The sequence below is a fragment of the Megalobrama amblycephala genome, linkage group LG6, assembly GCF_018812025.1.
Source record: "Megalobrama amblycephala isolate DHTTF-2021 linkage group LG6, ASM1881202v1, whole genome shotgun sequence".
In the NCBI taxonomy this organism is placed as follows: domain Eukaryota; kingdom Metazoa; phylum Chordata; class Actinopteri; order Cypriniformes; family Xenocyprididae; genus Megalobrama; species Megalobrama amblycephala.
The window spans coordinates 15,198,150-15,221,851 of NC_063049.1; the positions used below are offsets into that span (position 1 = coordinate 15,198,150).

The following is a 23,702-nucleotide window of genomic DNA, read 5'->3' on the forward strand; positions in this document are numbered from 1 at the left end:
GTGGTTTGAGAGCACGTATGTTAAATACTTTATATTGCTGCACTTATTCAGCAAGTGCTATACCATGTTAATGTTAGCATGTTCTGAATTAGCTTGTTATAGCTAGCTAAGTTTACACTAATAACATTTTTCACGTTGAGGTTACATGAAAATTTTAAGTTAAATGTATTATTTAGTGTACTCATTTAAAGTACAAAATAAAAATCTGGCAGTTTTGCTTAAACTGAATTTCTTAACTTAAAAATTCTGAGGCAACTGATTGCCTCAATTTTTTTGAGTTTTGCCAACTTATTCGTAATATCATTGCGCCTGCTGCACCCATGGTACGGCAGCAAAGTTCCTTGATTATTACGCCGGAATGAGAGTATAGTATATTCCTAGCCATATCGGCCTAGAAAATCGCAACTTTTCATTTTCCGTCAGTCTTAGTACACGATGTAACTACAGAAGAGTCAAGTTTTAAATAGGAAAAATATCAAAACTCTTTGGTCATTTTTTTGAGCGAGATGCTAACGGTCTAATCAGATTCAATAACTATGCTAAGCTATGCTAAAAGTGGTACCGCCAGAATTGGATGAATGGATTCAAAAACGGTAAAACTCAACTGTTTAACTCTAGGGGAGTTGGAAAATAAGCTTATTTTCGAAAAAAGTGGAGTGTTCCTTTAAAGGGTTAATTCACCCAAAAATGAAAATTCTGCCATCAAAAATTCACACAATAAACCGTAAGAATATTTGAGACTTAAGATATCAAACGGTCATACTTTTTATTTTTATATTATTATTAGCACACAGTACATATCAAATTATAATCAGAGAAGTAAACATTAATAAAACAGAACAAGAGTTTTTACAATAAAATGTTTTAATTCTGCCCCATTGAATAAAACAATCATACAGACATATAAAAGGCAATTGCTAGGTGTCTACCATAATACTGGAAAATTCATGTGCACTGTGTCCTATATTAGGTGGTTTATACCTACAGAAGAAGCCACTTAACCCATGGCACACTGTTTGTATATATATAAGGCACTAATTACCACAAAGGATCCGTACTGTTAGTGGAATTACTGGAAATTAAACAAGCTCACACACACATGCATTTTGCACACACACACACACACACAAACAAATTCTCCCAATTCGGTAGGAATGCAACTACACTACAGAGGCAATAGCGACTCTAATCCTTATTCTGACAGTTATTTTACGTAACAGGTATAAAGTAGTTGCTGGGTCCAGAGTAGTGGTATACCTGGAGGTTTTCGTACAACAATTTAAAACATCCTAAACATCAGGCTTTGGTTTCAGGTCACTCCTTCTGTACTCAGTCCCACCTTGGTGAGCTCAACTGCTTAATTAAACTCCTTTATTTTTTATGAAACCTGGCTTGTTAGTTCATTTTTATCGATTCAAACCCAGCATCAGAGTGAGACTGAGCACAGTGTGAGAGTTTCAGCATGAACTGCCTCTAGCAACTAACATAAATACAAGCTCAATGCATTTGTGCAGCAGTGTTCTTCTAATCTATGGAGGTGATCTACTCTAATGGAAGGACTTTCGATGCAATCGCTCATGGCAGAAAAGGCATGTTTGTCAAGTAATAACATGGTGGGTTTGTTGCCCCATAATGATATTAAAATTCGAAGATATTGTTTGCTCTACTTTACTGAGCCACAATCTGCTTCTAGTGTTTTATGAGCGTATCTACCATCTAAAGCATGAGAGCAAAGCAGCAAACAGAGGAATACTAACATTAGCACCTTTACGAAAGGTCTCAAGACTATGACTGCCTTCATGATGAGAGTGAAAGAGAGAGAGAGCTTCATTCAAGTCACATTTTTATCTGTCAAGCAAGCTCCTACTAGTGTGTAGTTGTTTTAGCATGACTATCTACCATCTGACTGAGGGATATCTCTAGTTTTGAAGCTCTGAAGTCACAGTTTGATGGATGAACCCGTGTTGTTTTACTCTCTCAACATCACTCTCGAACCCTTTCTTATTCTTCGTTCTTCTTCTTTTGCCATTGTCTCAATAAAAAAAAAAAACATATTTCCACATATAACTGTAGACAGACAAACAAATAAATGGTATAAAGAATAATACATAAAATCAAACAATAGTGAATAAAACAATGGCCCCCATAACAAAGTGCTGAGGCCTCTTCGGCAACGTTTGGAGTGACACAATCAAACAATTTACAGCACTTGAAGACATACAAATGAACATACAAAATAATGAAAAGCTAATGAAATATGTAGAAAAATACAACCGTAATGTAAAACACATTAACCAGAGAATAGATGCAGTACGTATAGCAATAAAAGTAATAACCTATTCATTGAAAATGCTGTGATTTTTCCAATAACAGTACGTAATTTCAGGAATCCTGATTGTGATCAGTAGGAGAGGAATTTGTCCACATCTTCTCCCTCCTCTTGTCTCTCTCTGTCCTGTTTTAGACCTCCTTTGTGCTGGTCTTCATCTTCTCCACAGTCTCCTGATGGAGGGGAAAAATTACAAGTCAGTCCATTTGTAGGTTCTGCCACAGGCTAACAAACTGACAGTGACGGCTTTTATTTAACCCTGAAAATCAAAAACAGTTACTAAAATGACATGTAACCCCTTATGAGGAAGGTCACACCTGCAGTTTACAGCCCTTTAAAAAGTATATTAGTCAGATGACAAACTATCTCCTCCCTCCAGCTCAACATGCCTTGACCTGAAGTAGCTAGTTTTTAGATTATTAAGTCAATGATGTCCACACAACAAAACACCACTTACTAATGTATGTCACATTCAACTTCACTTTTCTTGTTTTAAGAGTTAGTGTATGAAGTAGTGTAAGACTATAAAATGCTCCTTAAATCAGCAAGCTCCTGCTTTTGCTGATGGATTCAGTGTGTGTGCCTGTAGTGTATTATGTGAAGTGATAAACACTAAGTAAAAACACATTTGCTGAGCGCTTCCTATTTAAGGAGCTCTCTTGGCATTATATCTAAAATGGATGTTGAACTTGGTAAGACACTTGGCCTACAAGTTACTGTAGTTGAGTTCAACAGAGTTGATATTAGCATGTTGCTCCCAGAGATATATTGGGTAAAATGGTTGATTTTTAATTAGATTAAATTACACTACCATTCAAAAGTTTGGAGTCGTTAAGTTCCATTACAAAGTGGAACTCTATGCTGCATCAAGAAAGATACACGTTATGGGGGACACCCTCGTGAGCCAAATTCTGAAGCACATGTGGTATCCAGCAATTTTAATCTTTGGCTACTACAGTCAGGTGATGCCCAGAAAGGACGTCATCGACTTTCTTTGTCTTCAGGAAAGCCGTTTGTCTGTCTGCTAGTTCTGCAGCTCTCATGCCAGATCCAGAAGCACGGTCTGCATTTTCTTTCGATCTGGCAGAGAGCATGCTATTGGGCTGATCTAGTTCTGAAGAATTAGACGTGGCAGGAGTTGATGCAGAAGAGTTGAGTGAGCCTGCTTCCTCCCTCACCCCTACATACAGTATGAGGAGCTTTTTGACGTAATGCCCCAGACCAAGCTGAGTTTAGATTGGTCTGTGGACACAGAGGAAATCGCTCCCTGCAGGTTAAGATGAGTGCTTCCTCATGTGTCATGAGCGTCCCGACCCATTGAGCCTTCCATTTATTCCCGATCTTCATGATGAGTTCACGAGATTGTGGGATAAACCATAAATCTCAACGCGTGTTCACACTCCTGTGGCAAACAGTTACGCTAATATCAAAGGGCTTGCTGAAGACAACTATGCAGGGATGCCCCTGGTAGAAGATGCGCTTGTGAGAAGATGTGTCTTGTACCTGATGACATCTAGGCTGCTGCTCACACTGTGGGCCACTCCATCACTGCCTTAGTAGCAACGGAAAAGTATTTATAGCTTCGGGACTCAAGAAAAAAGACAAAGCTTTTCTTCTTGATGCCCCGGTGTCACCTTCGAGACACCCACTGTTGAGACAGTGGTCCAAAAGTTCAAGGAGGCGAAGATTAAGTCCTCAGTATTCGAATGGTACCTCGCTGTGGTCGAGATCCTACATCCCCTCTCCAGACGGAAAGTGTTGTCGCCTGCGCCCCACCTCCAAGGAGTTGGGGCTTAAAGCACTGACCTCGCAAAAAGGAGACCCGATTTGGGTAGAGGGCTTCACTAAGGGTTTGACGGCAATGTTTTTTGGTCCTCAGAGGAGGATTGGCAGTCACATCCCATGATGATCAGCCATGGAAGGCTAGGAGAAGCAGGGTTTTTAACCCTAATGCCCGCTCGTTGGGTCTCCCTAAGAAACTTTGCCGTGTTTCTTGGTAGAGCAGGCAATTGAGAGGACACAGTTCTCTCTTGAGGACTGTCCCCCTTAGTAGAATGGGATGCTTTACTCTTTGTGCTCCTTTGACTAGGTTGTCCCTCTGAGATGAATGGCTGTAATAGCCCTCTAGTCTGCCCCGCCTTACTTCACAATGAGTTTCACTCTACCTAATCAGCTACTTTTGCGTCATAATGGACCAGAAAGTATGAGTGGTAGGGGTTTGTGACTGTGTGTTTCAGACACCTGCTCACGTGGGTGTTCTACATAGCCTCATCTTGAGGCAATTTTTTTTTTAAAGACGTCTCTTAAGCTCACCAAGGCTGCATTTACTTGGTCCAAAATAAAGTAAAAACAGTAATATGGTGAAATATTTCAATTTAAAATAGCTGTTTTCTATTTGAATATATTTTAAAATGTTTATTCCTGTGATGGCAAAGCTGAATTTCTTATTATTATCAATGTTGAAAACAGTTTTATTTTTTATATTTTAAATATTTTTTTTTGTCGAAACCGTGATAACAGGAAACCAGGATTATTTGATTAATAGAAAGTTCAAAAGAACAGCTATTATGGCATTTTCTTTATTAGATGGGACAGTCAAGGACATTTATTAATTTGTAATAAATAAATGACATTAATTTGTTGTGAATGAATTCAGTCAGCTGACCTGATGCTTGTTGAGTTCAGCCACACGGCGGGTCCACTCCTCTTCAGTCATCTCTTCATCCCCATTAGTGTCGATAACTGGGCTTTTCTCTATGGAGCCATTCAGTCTCATTATCATTTCATTATAAAATGAAAATTCATTATAAAATCAGTACTTCTTATTTAAGGAAAAGTGGGGCAAGATGTGTCAGTCCCTTAACCTAAGAAACCTTCTTGTAATGTAATGTGATCAAATACAGTTTTCAGAACTTCAGAACTGTCACTTCACCACTTTTTAGGCAAGTCATATGGCTCTATATTGTCAATGCATTCTGAAATATAACATCCTGAAATATAATTTAATATTACTATCTCAGTCTCCTTTCACCTTGAAGGATTATTTCACTTTCAAATGAAAATGACCCCAAGCTTTACTCACCCTCAAGCCATCCTAGGTGTATATGACTTTCTTCTTTCTGATGAACACAATCCGAGATATATTAAAGGTCCCGTTTTTCGTGGTTTTTTGAAGCTTTGATTGTGTTTATGGTGTGCAATATAACATGTGTTCATGTTTTGTGTGTAAAAAACCCCCAGTATTTTTCACATAATTTACTTATCTGTATACCGCTGTTTCCACTGTCATAAAAACGGGCTGATGACTTCCTTGTTCTATGAAGTCCCTCCTTCAGAAATACGTAACGAGTTCTGATTGTGCCAGCGGTTCCTGTGTTGTGATTCGACAGCAGCTTAGCGTACCTTGCCCGGAAAGGTCACGCCTCTTACCATAACGTGGAGATGCACGCGCTCAGTGTTATTGTAAACATGTCTTTAATTTTACCCTATCAATTTGAGCCGGAATCAGACCCGGTGATTGGACTGCGGAATGAAAATAACAGCGTTTCGACGACATGGCGACAAACACACTGTACAAACGCAACTCTTGTGTATTCCTGTGGGCGGAGGTTAGTCAAAAAACTGTTTTAGTGACGTCATTAAAGAAGGAAGTAGAGGGATGTAGTCCAAACTGGCCGTTCGATGTAGGCGACTTCTGTTAAATAAAATATCTCGCTTGGCATTGAACTTTGAGCTTTAAAATTTTAAAGATTTTATTTATACTCTAACAACAACATTACACACTAACTAAAGTTTGAAACATAGGATCACGAAGAACGGGACCTTTAATATACAGTGCTCAGCGTAAATGAGTACACCCCCTTTGAAAAGTAACATTTTAAACAATATCTCAATGAACACAAAAACTATTTCCAAAATGTTGACAAGACTAAGTTTAATATAACATCTGTTTAACTTATAACATGAAAGTAAGATTAATAATATAACTTAGATTACACATTTTTCAGTTTTACTCAAATTAGGGTGATGCAAAAATGAGTACACCCCACAACAAAAATTACTACATCTAGTACTTTGTATGGCCTCTATGATTTTTAATGACAGCACCAAGTCTTCTAGGCATGGAATGAACAAGTTGCTGACATTTGGCAACATCTATCTTTTCCATTCTTCAAGAATGACCTCTTTTAGAGACTGGATGCTGGATGGAGAGTGATGCTCAACTTGTCTCTTCAGAATTCCCCATAGGTGTTCGATTGGGTTCAGATCAGGAGCCACTGAATCACTTTCACCCTGTTCTTCTTTAGAAATCCAACAGTGGCCTTAGATGTGTGTTTAGGATCATTGTCATGTTGGAAAAGTGCACGACGACCAAGGACACGGAGTGATGGTAGCATCTTCTCTTTTAGTATAGAGCAGTACATCTGTGAATTCATGATTGGCCCTGGCAAACTCTAGGCGGGATTTTTGTGTGCCTGGGCTTTAGGAGAGGCTTCTTTTGTGGACGGCACTCATGCATGTCATTCCTCTTCAGTGTACGCCATATTGTGTCACGGGAAGTAGTCACCCCAGTTTGGCTTTCTACTTCTTTAGATAACTGCAGTGAACTTGCATGCTGATTTTCTTCAACCCTTCTCATCAGAAGACGCTCCTGTCGAGGTGTTAACTTCCGTGGATGACCTGGATGTCTCTGTGAGATGGTTGCAGTTCCATTTTTTTTTTAATTTTTGTACCACTTTTGCTACAGCATTCTGACTGATAAGTAAAGCTTTGCTGATCTTCTTGTAGCCTTCAACTTTCTGATGTAAAGAAATTATTTTCTTTCTCAGGTCTTGTGACATTTCTCTTCCATGTGGTGCCATTGCTGACAGCATGAAATGCGAAGGGGTTTTAAGACCCTTTTATAGTCAACTGTCTGCTGGACACCAGTGTAATGAACAATTAGACACACCTGTGGTTGAATTCTTGTTAAATTAGACATTTGTAGTCTAAAATTTAGCTTTGCCCCAGTGGGGTGTACTCATTTTTGCATCACCCTAATTTGAGTAAAACTGAAAATTTTGTTCTCCAAGTTATATTATTAACCTTACTTTCATGTTATAAGTTAAACAGATGTTATATAACTTAGTCTTGTCAACATGTTGGAAATTGTTTTCATGTTCATTGAGATATTGTTTAAAATGTTACTTTTCAAAGGGGGTGTACTCATTTACGCTGAGCACTGTATATCCTGACGCATCTGAGCTTTATAGAGAAAGTGAACTAATCCTTTTAACTACACAGTGCAATGTGGCAAAGATTACCCCCACTCTCCGCTAATCTATCAAAATATGATATCATGAATCTGGTTATTTAAACTCACCATCACAAGTCATGGCAGTGCAGACCCAGTTTCCACATGCACAGACACAGCGGTTGCACTCCACCTGTGTCTCGGCACCATCCTCATAGGTCTCATCCTCCAGAGCACATTCTGTAATAATACACAAACCATGTTACCACATGAATGGAGAAACAAAATATTTGCTCCAAAAATATGCTATAATTTCCAAAACCAGAAGGCTCCAAAAATTAGACACTGATTACCTTGCTTAACACTTTATTCTTTATAAACTAATTTAAAATCTGTGAAATCTCTCTGAACATAGCCAGCCATTTTGTGTGAAAGGCATGCATTACACAAAAAGTGCCTCCAATCAAATATGCCTGTGTCCCAGATTCCCAAATACAAAACAGGAAATTACTGTAGAATGACTATGGTGCATCCAGGGGAAACTAGAGTAAATGAATATGACTGAATTGTGCAGCTGAACAATCATGGCAAGCTGAAGCCAGGACATCTGCTTTTGATTCTGAAAGATACAACAATGCGGCATTAAATGCTGTCATGTTGTAAGTAAGTTCAATATCAACAGAATTTGCTAAATGTGATATACCCTTCTTCAGATATTTATATTGTTGCTTTTTCAGCCTTTGATGAATCTAGATTTTCATGATCTAAGCAGTATTTTTATGAATATTTATATACTATTATAGTATTTATTTATATTTTGAATGAGCTTTTATTTTTATATTTTCAGTTTTAATTTTCAAATTTTAGCTTTTTTTATTAGTTTTTTCTATTTAGCCTTTTTTCAGTTTTATTAATTTTTGTTCTTCAATTTAAATATATTTATTTCAGCTAGTTGCTAAGACATCTAATTTTTCCATCTAACACTTAGTTTTTAGCTTTTTCAGCTTTTTTCAATCAACAAAAACATTTTTAATTGCTTTAGTTTTAGTTAACAATAAGTTTGAATGTGTAAAAGCTGCTTCATATGATGCTAGAGAAGGCAGTCCCTCCCACTGAACTTTCACCTAGTTCTGCATACGGAGCCGATCAGCCTGAGGAACATTCTGTGGAAGAGCGGAAAACCCCTCTTTGCCTCACACAACTACAATTCTAGGAAAACTGTGAAAATGAACTCTGAATCTCCATGCTGGTGCAGAAAGAAGCAAGATAGAAAGAGACTTACTCTTCTCAGGAGGGTTGAAACCTGGTTTTAGGCAGTTGAGGAACTCATCAAAGCTCAGTTTCCAGTCGGCATTCTCATCTGAGAGCTCAATAAGAGCGTCCACACAAAGGCTCCTGCAAGATATATGTGGGATCATTTGTACATTCCTTTTAGGACAAAACATTTTATTCAGATGTGATCAAGAGGGCATTTCTGGAATTAAAAATACAGCTCTTATTTGTGTGTTTAATGCACTAACTGGCAGCTAACCAGTAGGACAGTGAAATGTTTTATTATCAGTGTTTGCAGAGTTTCCACTCTAGGTCATTCTGACCGACAGCTGGACACACATAAACTCCCATAACCTTTACTGTCAGAGAAACAGGAAGAAGTTCTGTGTGAAAGAGATGATTATGGTGATTATAACTGTAGTGTAGGCTAGTGGTTAGGGATTTTTCACTCAAAAATTCTGTCCTCATTTAGACAAAAGGATACAATATCCTGGCTGCTGCTCTTTTGCATTCCACTGAACAGATGTCTAAATGTTGTTTTTCGACCAGCTTCCACAGAAGAAAAAAAGTTAAAGATCAGGAAATTTTTTACTAGAATAAATCCAAATTCAGACTTTTACATTTTCAGCTGACCACTGAAATGTGTGTAATCAATGTGTGTAATATGTGAAAAGTGGGGTGTAATCCCCACTTTCCCCTCCCTCCATGTTGATAATACTAATTGTCAATGACAGACTTTTAAACTATTTGGTACCCCCATTCTTGCAAATTTGGTTATATCCTTGAATACCAACATATGTCACACTAGACACTAACATTCAGTGTCACATGATTCTTCAGAAATCATTCTAACATGCTGATTTGGGCTCAACAAACATTTATTATTATCACTGTTAAATTTTTTTTATTTTTTTTTGTGGAAACCATGATACTTTTTTCAGGATTCTTTGATAAATAAAAAGCTCAAAAGAACAGCATTTATTTGAAATTCTGTAACATTTTTTTTTTACTGTCAGTTTTGAACAATTTAATGTTCACTACCTTGCTTGTATAAAAGTATTAATTTCCTTCAAGGGAAAAAAACTGACACCAAAATTTTGATGGGTAATGTACATATTAATATATATTCTGTGAGTGTGACTATGTGTGTTTTAACCTGAGCAGACGGTTGTTCTCCTCTTCAACGTAAGAGTTCATCTGAACAGCGGTCTCATTGTGCTGAATGAACTTGAGCAGCTCTGCAGAATCCAGCTGAGAGTCTCCGTTATCATAATTCTACAAGAAGCATAAGAGCATATTGAAAATCAGTAGGGCATTTCACACTACAAATAGTTAACCAGGGTCATTCTAAACCCTGGGTTGTCTTGCTTCATGTTCACTCACCCAGGGTTAACAATTAATTCTGGTATTCATAAATTGACATTTCACACAGTACATTCCTAAACCCTGGGTTCACGTTATTATTTGCAGTGTCAGTGTCACTGATTGGATGAACACAGTATGAGACTCTATTGCTTCGTATTGCCGACTGAACTATCAAGCTTATACTGAATGGACTTTTTTTGGACTATAAAAGGTAAGAATGAAGCGTTTTCCTCTTCACTCCAATTGCCACATTTGCTGTCACCATTTGACATTGTCACCTCAAATGCTGAAACAACTGTTTGTATACAACACACAGTGTTTCCGCTACTGTCCAAAGCATGATGATATGATATCGGCTATCGGTTGCGAAGCATCTAGTTGTAACTTTCTAATACCTCATTGTTTCACAGTGCACAAGTTTGGCCCCATAATGTGGGGTTAATACTCTAAAACCAATGCTAACCCTGTTCTGAAACAGGGTTAAAAGCAGTGCAGTTTATGTCAGACTGTATGACAATCAAGACGCATTAAAAATGGACGCGTGCATGAAAACTTGTCTGGAGTTTTACATCATCAACCCACACACATTCGGTGACTTTGAGCTGCATTACACACGGGACTGAAATGGTGGCTAACAAAGGCATCTCTAGCGTTAATTTTTATCATGGCTTGTCTTGAAAAACAAAGACAATTTGACGTTTGTTGTAGGAGAAGTCAAACTTCAGGACTGTGCGCCTAATCTTCTGACACTGCCAGAATTTCGCCGGAGGAAAAATTTGATTGCAACGGTCATTAATCAGCTGTCGGTGAACATGTCAAACTAGCGATCAAAGACTACAGATTAGCCTAGGATTACAGGAATCTTTTAGGATTCTCAAAATTTGTCTCAGACAACCAAATCGTGGCCAAAATCATACAGTGTGCCCCTAGTGTTAAAGGTGCCGTAGACTGTCTTTTCAAAAGACAGAATATAAGTCTAAGGTGTCCCCTGAATGTGTCTGTGAAGTTTCAGCTCAAAATACCCCATAGATTTTTTTTAATTAATTTTTTTAACTGCCTATTTTGGGGCATCATTAACTATGCGCAGATTCAGGCTGCGCGGCCCCTTTAAATCTCTCGCTCCCTGCCCTCCCAAGCTCTCGACTATAAGTGCAGTTATACAGTGCATAAACAAAGTTCACACAGCTAATATAACCCTCAAATGGATCTTTACAAGATGTTCGTCATGCATGCTGCATGCATGGATCCGATCATGTGAGTATAGTATTTATTTGGATGTTTACATTTGATTCTGAAAGAGTTTGATAGTGCTCTGTGGCTAAAGCTAACATTACACACTGTTGGAGAGATTTATAAAGAATGAAGTTGTGTTTATGAATTATACAGACTGCAAGTGTTTAAAAATGAAAATAGCGACGGCTCTTGTCTCCGCAAATACAGTAATAAACGATGGTAACTTTAACCACATTTAACAGTACATTAGAAACATGCTAACGAAACATTTAGAAAGACAATTTACAAATATCACTAATAATATCATGATATCATTGATCATGTCAGTTATTATGACTCCATCTGCCATTTTTCGCTATTGTTCTTGCTTGCTTACCTAGTCTGATGATTCAGCTGTGCACAGATCCAGACGTTAATACTGGCTTGTGTAATGCCTTGAACATGGGCTGGCATATGCAAATATTGGGGGCGTACATATTAACCCTCTGGAGTCTGAGGCTGATTTGGGGCCTGGAGAAGTTTTGACATGCCCTGACATTTGTGCTTTTTTCAGTTGTTCATAAACATATTAATGACACAAGTGTCATTACACTGTATTCAGCACAAACTAGGCTACCATAATATGTGAGGAACATGTGTGTACATGTTTGTGTTTTTGAAGGAATAACGTTTATGCGTGGTTACTGAAAAAACAAAAAACTTAAGTCACTGATATAAGGCCAATAAAAGTATATTAAATCTGTGTTCACAAGACTTTTGGGTATTGAAGGTTGTAGACTAGAGTTTTTGCTTCAAAATTATGTAAAAATTATGCTGACTACTCTTTCATTTATAACAATATACTGATTTAGTTTTTGTAAGACACTTTTTGCCAAGAAACACGGTATGCGAGGAGGCGTGAATCTCCATGAATAATGGCTCATTCTCACCTGTGAAGACAAAAGAATTGAATAGTAATGACCTGAAAAGACTTGCATATTAATGAGGCATTTCAGTCAGGTAGGCTGTGAAAAAAAACTTCTGTGATGTCTCAAGCTCATCATGGTATATGAAACATACAGAAAAATTTTATTACAATATAAAATAATGGTTTTATATTATACTTTAAAATATAATGTATTTCTGTGATGCAAAGAGTCTGAATATAGGCTTTTAGTTTAAAAGCATGCACATTTGGAGAAATATAGGATTCTCATATGTTTATGTCAATTTTCTATACAGAGGAGTTATTTTTTATTTAATATTCATTGTTATCTCTATGAGCGCTGGTGTTTGCAATTCATACTGCAGCCGGAGGGCGCTCTGTGCATTTTAGTCCACAAATTCACCTAAGAAGAAGATGATATTCCATGAATGGTGTTTACCAATTCATACTACAGCCGGAGGGCGCTAAAGAAACAAAAACTCACTTAAAACTTATCAATAGAAGAAAACAAACAGGAATTTACTGAATGTCTTCCAGAGATCGCTAACCATGGCTTTTTCGTCCAGATAAACAATTTTCAAGGCAATAAATACACGATTGAGATGATGAATGCATGTGTTGTCTCTGAATTTGCCTGTGAATAGCGCTGGCTCCGTGGGTGTGGCCGCATTAGTGGGTAATGAGCTGAATCACGGACTTCTGACATGGCTCTCTTTTCATACAGATTACATAAACACAGAATGATTGTTTCCGATTTGACTTGCACGATTTAAAACCTGACATTTCAACGTTTTGTTAGACATAAGTATGAATTTTTTGTGATTAGTATTCACTAAGTTACACTTCATTTTCTGAAAATGCGAAACCTGCAAAACACGCCGGCGCGTTTTTAGACCTCAGAGTGTTAATGATCCCGACTGTTACGTAACAGTCGGTGTTAGGTTGAGATTCGCCTGTTTTCCGGAGGTCTTTTAAAAAAATGAGATTTATATAAGAAGGAGGAAGCAATGGAGTTTGAAACTCAACTTACGTCTTTTCCATGTACTGAACTCTTGTTATTCAACTATGCCGAGGTAAATTCAATTTTTGATTCTAGGGCACCTTTAAGATCAGACAAACAGTTACGATATATATATATATAATTCAACTTAATTTAATTAACTTTTACATTTTAATTCACAAACTAAAATAATTACAATTCATTTTTACTACAATTAATTAAATGTTGAATACTGTTTGACAATAAGTTTTTATTGTTGGATAAAGTAGAGAAGGTCATGACAGCTAGAAGGCCAATATAACAATTTTAAGTGGAGGAAACAGACATTATATGTGTTTACATCTTGCCATTTTTCATACCAATATATATAATATTCTTACGGAGCCCCAGACAAGACGTGCAGGAAAAAAAAGTAGGCTAAATTGTGCGCACGATTTACTATTTCGTTCCCTTTCGAAAGGGAACTCAACACTGCGTTTGACATGCTTTGAGGAAGCGTTCCCCAAAGCGTGTCAAACGCAGTGTCTCGTTCCCTATTCTTAGGGACCCATGGTTACATACGTAACCTGAGACATTCCCTCGAACAAAATAGTAAATTGTGCGCACGATTTAGTAAATCAAGGGAACCAATTAGTAAGTGAAGTGCATGATTTAGTAAGTCGTGCGCACAATTACAATTTTTTTTCTTGCATGTCATGTGCGGGGCTCCGTATATTCTTAATAGTCCTCACAACGTGGAATTTGTTCTTCTGCAGGGGTGTCCAATCCTCCAATCCCTAATTAAACACACCTGAACCTGCTAATCAAGGTCTTCTGGATTACTAGAAACTAGGTGTATTGCAGCAGGTTGGAGCTAAACTCTGCAGGACGTTGGACTTCCAGGAGTGGGATTGGACATGATTTCTAATGCTTTAAAAATTTAACAATAAGCACACTATTTGTGGAAAGGTACAATTGTTTATTTATAGATAAAACTTGTTTACTGAATTTTTGCCTGCTTCCCCACACATCCGTCTCAGCCAGTTATCGACTGTATGTTATTTGAAGAGAGGACCAGGAAATTAACTCTTCCTGAAATGGGATTGTGAGAGGCGGCAGGCCAGACTCTGACCGCTGAGGTTATCTGGTCTCTGTGCAGTTGCTGCAGTGAAGTTTGCTCTGAGCAGATAGTCTGATGACTGATATGTCTGATAGGTCAGCTATCTACTGAGTCGTCTGCAAATTTGTATCTAGATGAGAGAAGAAGGCAGACTGTGCGCTACTATATATAGACCCTTTTCACATTTCATCATTTGGGTAAACATATAGTGGTGAAATTTGTTTTCTCTCTCAGTCATTGATGAAAATGAAAATTCAAAATGCATTGCAAGATTTACAATTTTTGCAAGATTTACAGTCTGTGAAAAGGGTCTATGGAGATAAAACTACACCAACTTAAACAGCCTTAGGAAATTCTTCAGTTTATTCAGACATACACCAACATAAGCTACTTTGAAACTTTTACACATCATGCTCTCGGTTTAATCTTATCTCAGCAGTTTGTCAGAAGACTGTACTCTGCCTGGTACAAGTGATTTTGTCATGTTGACCAATAAACAAGAGGTAAAGGACATGTTCATGATTGAGTCAAACTTCCAGGCTTTGTTCTCCACCATTAGAAAGGATAATTGACATATTTCATCATTTATTCACCCTAATGTCATTCCAAACCTGATAATGACACCGTTTCTTCTGTGGAACACAATAGAATATATTTTGTAGAATGTTTCAGCTCTTTTAGTGAAGGTCAATATGGGTCCAAATCAACTTTTGACCCCATTGACTTCTATTGTATGGAGACAAAAAAATATTTTCTTTTGTGTTCCACAGAAGAAAGAAAGTCATAGAGGATTGGAATGAGAGAGTAAAAATGGACAGAAATTCATTTTTGGGTGGACTCCTATCTTTAGAGAATTATTTTTAACTGATCTGAGCAGCAAATGGATTATTGGTCTGGTGATAGCGGTCAGTCAGATATATGGATTGTGCTGACAGCTGTAGAGGCTTGTTCGTCAGCCGTCTGTGCAGCTCTGCGAGTGCAAAGGTAAGCTAATATTGAAACAGGCAGATCCATAAAAAGATCCATCAAAATGCTGCTATGCAAACAGAAGTCATTTTAGGTGTATTTTACACGCCTTAGGAGGCTGTCATAAAAATGATGTGGTGCGTCCTGAAGGCGCTTTGAAGAGCAGCAGGAGGGCGCAGACATTCCCTGCTGGAGGATAATATACAAAAAGCCCTGATGCTGAAGGAACTAGATCAGAATAAATGTCATTCCTTTCATGAATACACTTTAAACTGATATAAATGCAAAAGAGACGTCAAACATTTGTTTGTAAATTTGCAGACATTTGGAAACAAAAACCGTCACTTAACCTATTCTGTTTATGTTATGATGTTAATAATTCTGCATATTGTTGCGCCTATACAATTCCTATAGAAAAAGTTATTTTGAAGGATTAGTTCACTTTAAAATGAAAATTACCCCAAGCTTTACTCACCCTCAAGCCATCATAGGTGTATATGACTTTTTTCTTTCTGATGAACACAATCGGAAAAATATTAATAAATATCCTGACACATCCGAGCTTTATAATGGCAGTGAATTGGACCAATGAGTATGAAGCTGAAGAAAGTGCCTCCATCCAAAGCAAAACGTACTCTGTCGCATCAGTTAAGCTTTTTTCGCTGAATACAGAAGGCATAGGATGTAGCGTAAGTGTTTTTGAACTGCGAGGCGTTACACTTTTTTTGTAAGTTGAATATGGAAGGCAGTCTGGCAGAAGCTAGATATTTTACTTTGTAACTTGTTAAATATGGATTTTTAAAAAAACATTTTTTACACAACACATCGCGTCACTTCAGAAGGCCTTCATTAACCTCCTGGAGCCATGTGGAGTATGTTTGTGCTTTAAATGGATGCACTTTCTTGAGCTTCATACTCATTGGTTTAACTCAATGCCATAATAAATCTTGGATGCGTTAGGATATTTTTAAATATTTCTCAGATTGTGTTCATCTGACAGAAGAAAGTCATATATACACCTAGGATGGCTTGAATGTGAGTAAATCTTGGTGTAATTTTCATTTTAAAGTGAACTAATCCATTAAGGACATTTTTGAAATGGTAAGACAAGACACTCTATGTGAATAAAGGGTACAAAAATAGGGTAAAAAAACTAATAGGTACAGTCATACAATTGATTGATTGCATTAAGAATTTCAAACTTTTTTTGTATTACAGGTTTTCTGAAATATTATCAAGCAAGTGAAATATTATATAGCAAGTGAGCCATTATCTAATTAAATATGCACTCATTTGCATAAATGTTTGAGCTAGGTTCAAAAAGTCAAATGTTTTTACAGAAGGGATTTTTGATCTCTTTTTACCACTGCATAAATCAGAAAATATTGTCAACATCCAGGAAAAAAAAGTCACCATGTTATTTGGAATAAAATGTTATATAAAATCAGGCAGATGATATATGAACATTAGATATTAAAACTGTAAAGTTTGGTGTAAGTGCTACTGAAGAGGCGATTAATGATTTAGAGATTTCTTACTCATTTTGAGAAAACAGGCTTTTAAGATTTGTATTACAACTGAAATCTACAGATGCAAATAGATAAATTGCATTAAAATAAACACTGTGTGTAAAAAAGTGTATTTTGGATGTTTTCTTATAGTATGAAAACATAGCCTAAAATCTCTGACCAGTGCATGAAAAAACAATGTTTTTGCCTGTAGTGTCTTGTCATAAAGTACAAAACTATATACATTCTTGCTGGATTATTATTTTAAATGACTGCACACACCTTGAAGTACTTGAGGAGGATATCAGTGAAGTTGGAGCCCTTAGTGAACCAGCCATCTGGAACAACCTCTGTCTGCAGCCATTTGATCACACGTCTGCGCAGCTCGTTACGATCAGCAACGTAACACACAACTTCAGAGATCACACACACAGACCATCAGAGAAAGTTAGAAAGAAGAACAGAGAAATTATCCAACACATACACTATATTGCCAAAAGTTTTGGGACGCCTGCCTTTACGTGCACATGAACTTTAATGACATCCCGTTCTTAATCCGTAGGGTTTAATATGGAGTTGGCCCACCTTTTGCAGCTATAACAGCTTCAACTCTTCTGGGAAGGCATTCCACAAGGTTTAGGCATGTGTTCATGGGAATTTTTGACCATTCTTCTAGAAGCACATTTGTGAGGTCAGGCGAGAAGGCCTGGCTCACAGTCTCTGCTCTAATTCATCCCAAAGGTGTTCTGTCGGGTTGAGGTCAGGACTCTGTGCAGGCCAGTCAGGTTCCTCCACACCAAACTCGCTCATCCATGTCTTTATGGACCTTGCTTTGTGCACTGGTGCGCAGTCATGTTGGAACATGAAGGGACCATCCTCAAACTGTTCCCACAAAGTTGGGAGCATGAAATTGTCCAAAATGTCTTGGTATGCTGAAGCATTAAGAGTTCCTTTCACTGGAACTAAGGGGCCAAGCCCAACCCCTGAAAAACAACCCCGCACCATAATCCCCCCTCCACCAAACTTTACACTTGGCACAATGCAGTCAGGCAAGTACCGTTCTCCTGGCAACCTCCAAACCCAGACTCGTCCATCGGATTGCCAGACAGAGAAGCGTGATTCATCACTCCAGAGAACACTCTAGAGTCCAGTGATGGCGTGCTTTACACCACTGCATTCAACTCTTTGCATAGCACTTGGTGATGAAAGGCTTGGATACAGCTGCTCGGCCATGGAAACCCATTCCATGAAGCTCTTGAGCTAATCTGAAGGCCACACGAAGTTTGGAGGTCTAGCTATTGACTCTGCAGAAAGTTGGCAACTTCTGTGCACCGAGCGCCTCAGCATGCGCTGACCCCGCTCTGTGATTTTACGTGGCCTACCACTTCGTGGCTGAGTTGCTGTTGTTCCCAATTACTTTGTTATGATACCACTAACAGTTGACCGTGGAATATTTAGTAGTGAGGAAATTTCACAAATGGACTTAATGCACAGGTGGCAACCTATCACGGTACCACACTTGAATTCACTGAGCTCCTGAGAGTGACCCATTCTTTCACAAATGTTTGTAGAAACAGTCTGCATGCCTAGGTGCTTGATTTTATACACCTGTGGCCATGGAAGTGATTGATGGAACACCTGAATTCTATGATTTGGAGGGGAGTCCCAATACTTTTGGCAATATAGTGTATCTCATTTGCGAATTGGTGTTTCAGGTTTAATGAATGCAGATTCATCCTCCTGGGATCCAGCAAATCAGTTTTGTCCTCGGCAGAGAACATTTTATTAATGAAATCCACTGGTGCATCTTAAAGAGGACATCATGGGCTTCTTAGAAATGTTTGGTAGTTTGGCCGACGACTTCCTCTCCTTGGTTTTTAAAAATGTGTGATTACCATGTCTGATTTGATAAACCTCTGATATTTGAAATAAACCAATTTTATGGAATGAGAAACCACATACTGTGAGAAAAAAAATATCTAAAAAAACAGAAAAGGTACTAGTGATTTTCTGCCAGGACATAATCTGCTAATTAACTACATTAGTTAAGAATATACTTCTAAAGCACTTATTAATCTAAGGGGGTGTTTAAATTACACCATTTTCAACTAAAATCTGAAAACTTTTTATGTGTTTTGGCTGTTCATTTACACGACAACCGCGTTTTGGGGGCCTGAAAATGCAAACTTTTGAAAACGGGTTTCAAAGTTTTTGAAAACGATACAGTTATTGTTTCCGTCTAAACTAGAAAAATGTGAATTTGTGAAAACGGTGACATTATGTGCATGCGTATTATGTGTTAAGTCTACAGGTGTGTAGTGTTTCTTTACAAAGTGACATCGCCAATTACTGGCCCGGCATGCATAATGCACAGTGTTGTTGTCTGTGCGTGAAACTTTTCAAAAACGCAAAGGAAAAACGTTTTAGTACATCGTTGTAGTGTAAACGCACCCTTAGTTCATGTTCATTTGATGTACTAAATGTACTAATTATTAAAATCAAAAGTTGTATCTGTTAATATTATAATCTGTTACCTGTTAAAATAATATTTAGCTAATATGAACTAACAATGAACAGCAGTATTTGTATTATGATAAAGATTAATACTGTAACAAATGTATTGCACATTGTTAGTTAATGCATTAATGAGACCTTATTGTAAAAAATATTACCAAAATATTATATAAGTCAATTATTCTCTACTATGTGTTTGATAACTGATTTGTGGATAATAAATTAAACATTTAAATGGAAATTAAATTTTCTGAGGTAAAATGCGAAAGAACATGTTTATTCTAAACATGTAAATTCTAAACGTTTATTCTATCTTTATTTTCTTAATAACTAATGTCCTCGATAGAGCGCAAACAATAAACTGATGGTCCAAATACTTTAAAGCCATAAACAAAATGGCAAAAACTGGGTCCCAAGAGATTAAATGCATTCTCTACATCTAAAGTGTTACTATGTTATGCGCACGTAATTCCACCGTGTCAGAGAGGTTAAGTCTGCTCTCAGTATCTCTGAGCTCATATTATGTTGGTAATTAATGGTAATCTGTGCAGCACGGAGATAACTGGAGTCATCTTTGGCTCTGAGCCCGCGGTCATATTACAACTCACCTGGGCTGGCTGCAGCCTTCTCCTTCTTCTTTTCTGGAAGAGACAGAGATAAACGTGAGTGGATTGATGTCTCACAGGTGAACAATCTGCATGCAATTATGACTGAATCTTCCCTTGGTTATCAGCTGAGCAGCTCCTTGCATCAAATATAGATAAGAGGATACAACGTCACCTCATCACATGTTGTAACGTAACAATATAAATGGTCAGAATATACCGGAATATATCAGATATCAGATATCGGACTGAGACCTGCATTCGACCGTATGTTCAATGTTCAATGATCCAACACTCTTTGCTGAGATGGTAATAAGTCTAAGAGGTCAATGTTACAGAAGCTGGTCCATTGATGAGTACAGCAGTAAGAACAAGAGCAAACGTCCTGTTCCAGTCAGATAAACTGCTCCCAAAGGATCTTAGTGAATCAATACATTACCTTCCCCTCTCTTTTTTTTATCCTGTTATCCAGCAGAAATGTGTGATGAAGCTTATCCGCTATTCTTACTATCAAAATCTTACAGTCTAAACCTAAATCTAATGCCTGAACTGTAAAACAGGGAAAAACTGCTTTTGTCTATATTAAAACATTAAACTAATGCCAGTAGCTGCAGATGGATCCCAGAATTCTCATGATGCCTTTCCTGGGTAAACATGGTCCTGACATCCCCAACAATTCCTAATGAGATTTTTTGGTGACACTTTAGTTTATGGTCCAATTCTCACAATTAACTATTAACTATAACTTTTGCCTCAATAAATTAATTACTGCTTATTAATAGTTAGTAAGGTAATTGTTAAATTATTGGGTAGGATTATGGGATGTAGAATATGGCCATGCAGAATATGGCATTAATATCTGCTTTATAAATACTAATAAACAGCTGATGTCCCAGTAATATAAATGCTAATAAGCAACTAGATAATAGTGAGAATTGGAAACTAAAGTATTGCCGTTTTTTCCTAATAAACTGACCAGATAAATAGACTGTTCAAAATGCTAACTGTAGCCTATATTTCGCAACCTGGTCTCATGACGAAAACATCCCGAGTCGCGAAATACGTACCAATGAGTACATATCACTGCGGTTTCACTGCGAAATGTCCACTGAGCGGCGCAAAAGTGTGTTCCTTTTTTTTTTTTTTTTTTTTTTTTCCAGAGCAGATAACTGAATGCGGTACGTTTTTATGATGTTGCTTTTTAGACGAATCGCCGCGGTTCTCGATTTGACATTTGCGCTCCGTTTCGTTTTAAAATAACGTCCCACAGACGCTACGCCTAAACCTACCTGATGTAGGTTACTAATCGTGTACTGTCCACGATCGTGTACTGTTTTCAGCTCATTTAGATCTCTCTTTTTTTTTTTTTTTTTGGCCCCAGTCAGTCGCCTTTCGCGGGATTCGCAGGCTACCCAGGCAAGGGGGGGTGAAGGAATCGACTCCTTGTCGTAAGTCCAACTCCGTATCTGAGCAACCGAGCAAGTTGCGGCCAAAAAAAGCGAAACGCGTAGAGCCGGAAAGTCCAAAGTACGTTTGTTTACAAATCAGGCACTCCGGTAAGAAGCGTTTTGAAGTCGCGACATGATATTGCGCGAGGAGACATCAAAACGAGGCTTTACAAATCCATAATCTGACCCCGGCCAGCGTCGAAACCGTGTTTTACCGGCCTCTAGCGTTCGTTTCTGTCGGAAACTGCGGCCAGACATACACGCCGGTACGTAATTTTGTGTCTCGCCAAAACGTGCCCACGGGTACGTCTCTCCCAATTTATTACAAGCACATTTTTATGAAATGAAATGAATACTCTGTTTATTAAGCAAGGATGCAAAGATATTTATAATGTTACAAAAGATTTCTGTTTCAAATAAATGCTGTTCTTTTGAACTGGGAAAAAAATGGTTTCCACAAAAATATAAAGCCGCACAACTGTTTTCAACATTGATAATAATTATAAGATATGTTTATTGAGCAGCAAATCAGCATATTAGAATGATTTCTGAATGATCATGTGACACTGAAGACTGGAGTAATGATGCTGAAAATTCAGCTTTGACCCCATAAAAATATTAAAATATATTCAAAAAGAAATCAGTTATTTCAAATTGTAATAATATTTCAAAATATTACTGTTTTACTGTATTTTTAATCAAATAAACGCAGTCTTGGTGAGCATAAGATACTTCTTAAAAAATCTTATTGAGCTCAAACTTTTAATCAGTATATATGTGAACATTACAATAAAATAAAAAAAAGAAAATAATTATTGCTGGTCTTCAATTATAATTGATATTTACTTTAATGCATTTACATTGTGGATATTGTCCACACCCTCACTTTGAAACCAAGAGTGTTTCCAGACCTTTAGAGGGCTCTGTATATAATATATATGCATAATTACAGATTAATTGTGAATTCCATAGTGCTATGATAGTGCTTAAGTTCCCAGCATGCACAGCTAGCAGCAGCATTTTTGTACTATTTGCTGACTATTTCACAGATGTTGTTTTTGTCACTTTTATTTACATGTTTTGTAATGTTCAAAGTAACATGTTTTTAACTAAAATTATGTTTGTTCACTGAGTTTTGTATGCTAAGTGCTGATAATACTGCTATTTTTACTTATGTAAATAGCATCTATCGCTATTTGCACTTAGCCGCTGCCAAAATTATATTATATTATATTTACGACATACTATATATAGTGTTAATAAGTTATGACCAATCACTAAATTTAGCTTTGAATTTACTGTTAAATCCTTGCAAAATCACAGAGAAAGTCATCAGCCTCTGTTCCAGCATGTTAGTCTCCACACACCTTTGCAGTGTCCGTCATGGGCCACTTGGATCTTGAGTCCAGTCAGACAGGCGTCACGGTGCAGTTCGCAGTGGTTGCGGTACGTTTTTCCATTACTGCCACACACTGAACGCTTATGAGGTTTGCATTGCTGCAGGAGAACACAACATACTGTTTAAAAACACAACAATTTAAACTATCACAACTGCCTACCCTCGCAAGCAAGAAAAATTTAAGAAATAAGCGAAGGATGGTGTCTAAATGTGGCGTGGCACTGTGGCTGTAATCTAATTTTCCTCTCACAGCTCTGGTTTGAAGTTGTGTTGTGTGTTGAGGCTGTGATGTCTTGTTTGTATATGCAATATTTTTGCTGTATAATCTAAGTAGACACACATGGTACATACATTATGCCTGACCCTCATCCCCACACACTGCTGTCATTGTTACACGTATCAAAGTGTTTGACACTTTTTTCAGGACATTGTTCGGAACAATTTTGATAAGTCTAAGAATAATGCTAGTGAAAAACGTTAAAAGTTTAATGAAGAGGTTTCATCCCTTATGTATTGTATTGAATATGCACTTGTAGTGTACTTAAAATCGTTATAGGCTATTTTTCAAAAACTGTACTTGCAGATAATATAAATTAATTAAATAATAATTAATAATTAAATTAATTAGATAAATAAAAGGCCACTTAAGTGTACTTAAAGTACGGAAGAGGATTAGGGCCAAGCAATAATTAAAAAAAAAAAAACATCTCGAGATTAAAGTTGTTAAATTTTGAGAAAAAACTCGTTAAATTTCGAGAAAAAAGTCGAGATAAAATGTTAAATAAATGTGTTAAATAAAGTCATTA

The 23,702-nt window shown here is 37.3% G+C and overlaps 1 protein-coding gene across 2 annotated transcripts in view; it reads right to left on the reverse strand.

The window, feature by feature from the left end:
- Positions 1-846: 846 nt before the first annotated feature.
- Positions 847-23,702, reverse strand: part of fstl1b (follistatin-like 1b) — a 64,834-nt gene continuing 41,978 nt past the window's right edge. For both annotated transcript variants that reach the window (XM_048193081.1, XM_048193080.1), the window contains exons 4-11: positions 22,865-22,994; positions 20,053-20,085; positions 17,213-17,343; positions 9,991-10,109; positions 8,845-8,957; positions 7,692-7,802; positions 4,995-5,083; positions 847-2,502 (exon numbers count right to left, since the gene is read on the reverse strand). In XM_048193081.1, coding sequence (XP_048049038.1) covers positions 2,461-2,502; positions 4,995-5,083; positions 7,692-7,802; positions 8,845-8,957; positions 9,991-10,109; positions 17,213-17,343; positions 20,053-20,085; positions 22,865-22,994 — 768 coding nt within the window. In that variant the 3' untranslated portion in view covers positions 847-2,460. The remainder of the gene's footprint in view (positions 2,503-4,994; positions 5,084-7,691; positions 7,803-8,844; positions 8,958-9,990; positions 10,110-17,212; positions 17,344-20,052; positions 20,086-22,864; positions 22,995-23,702) is intronic.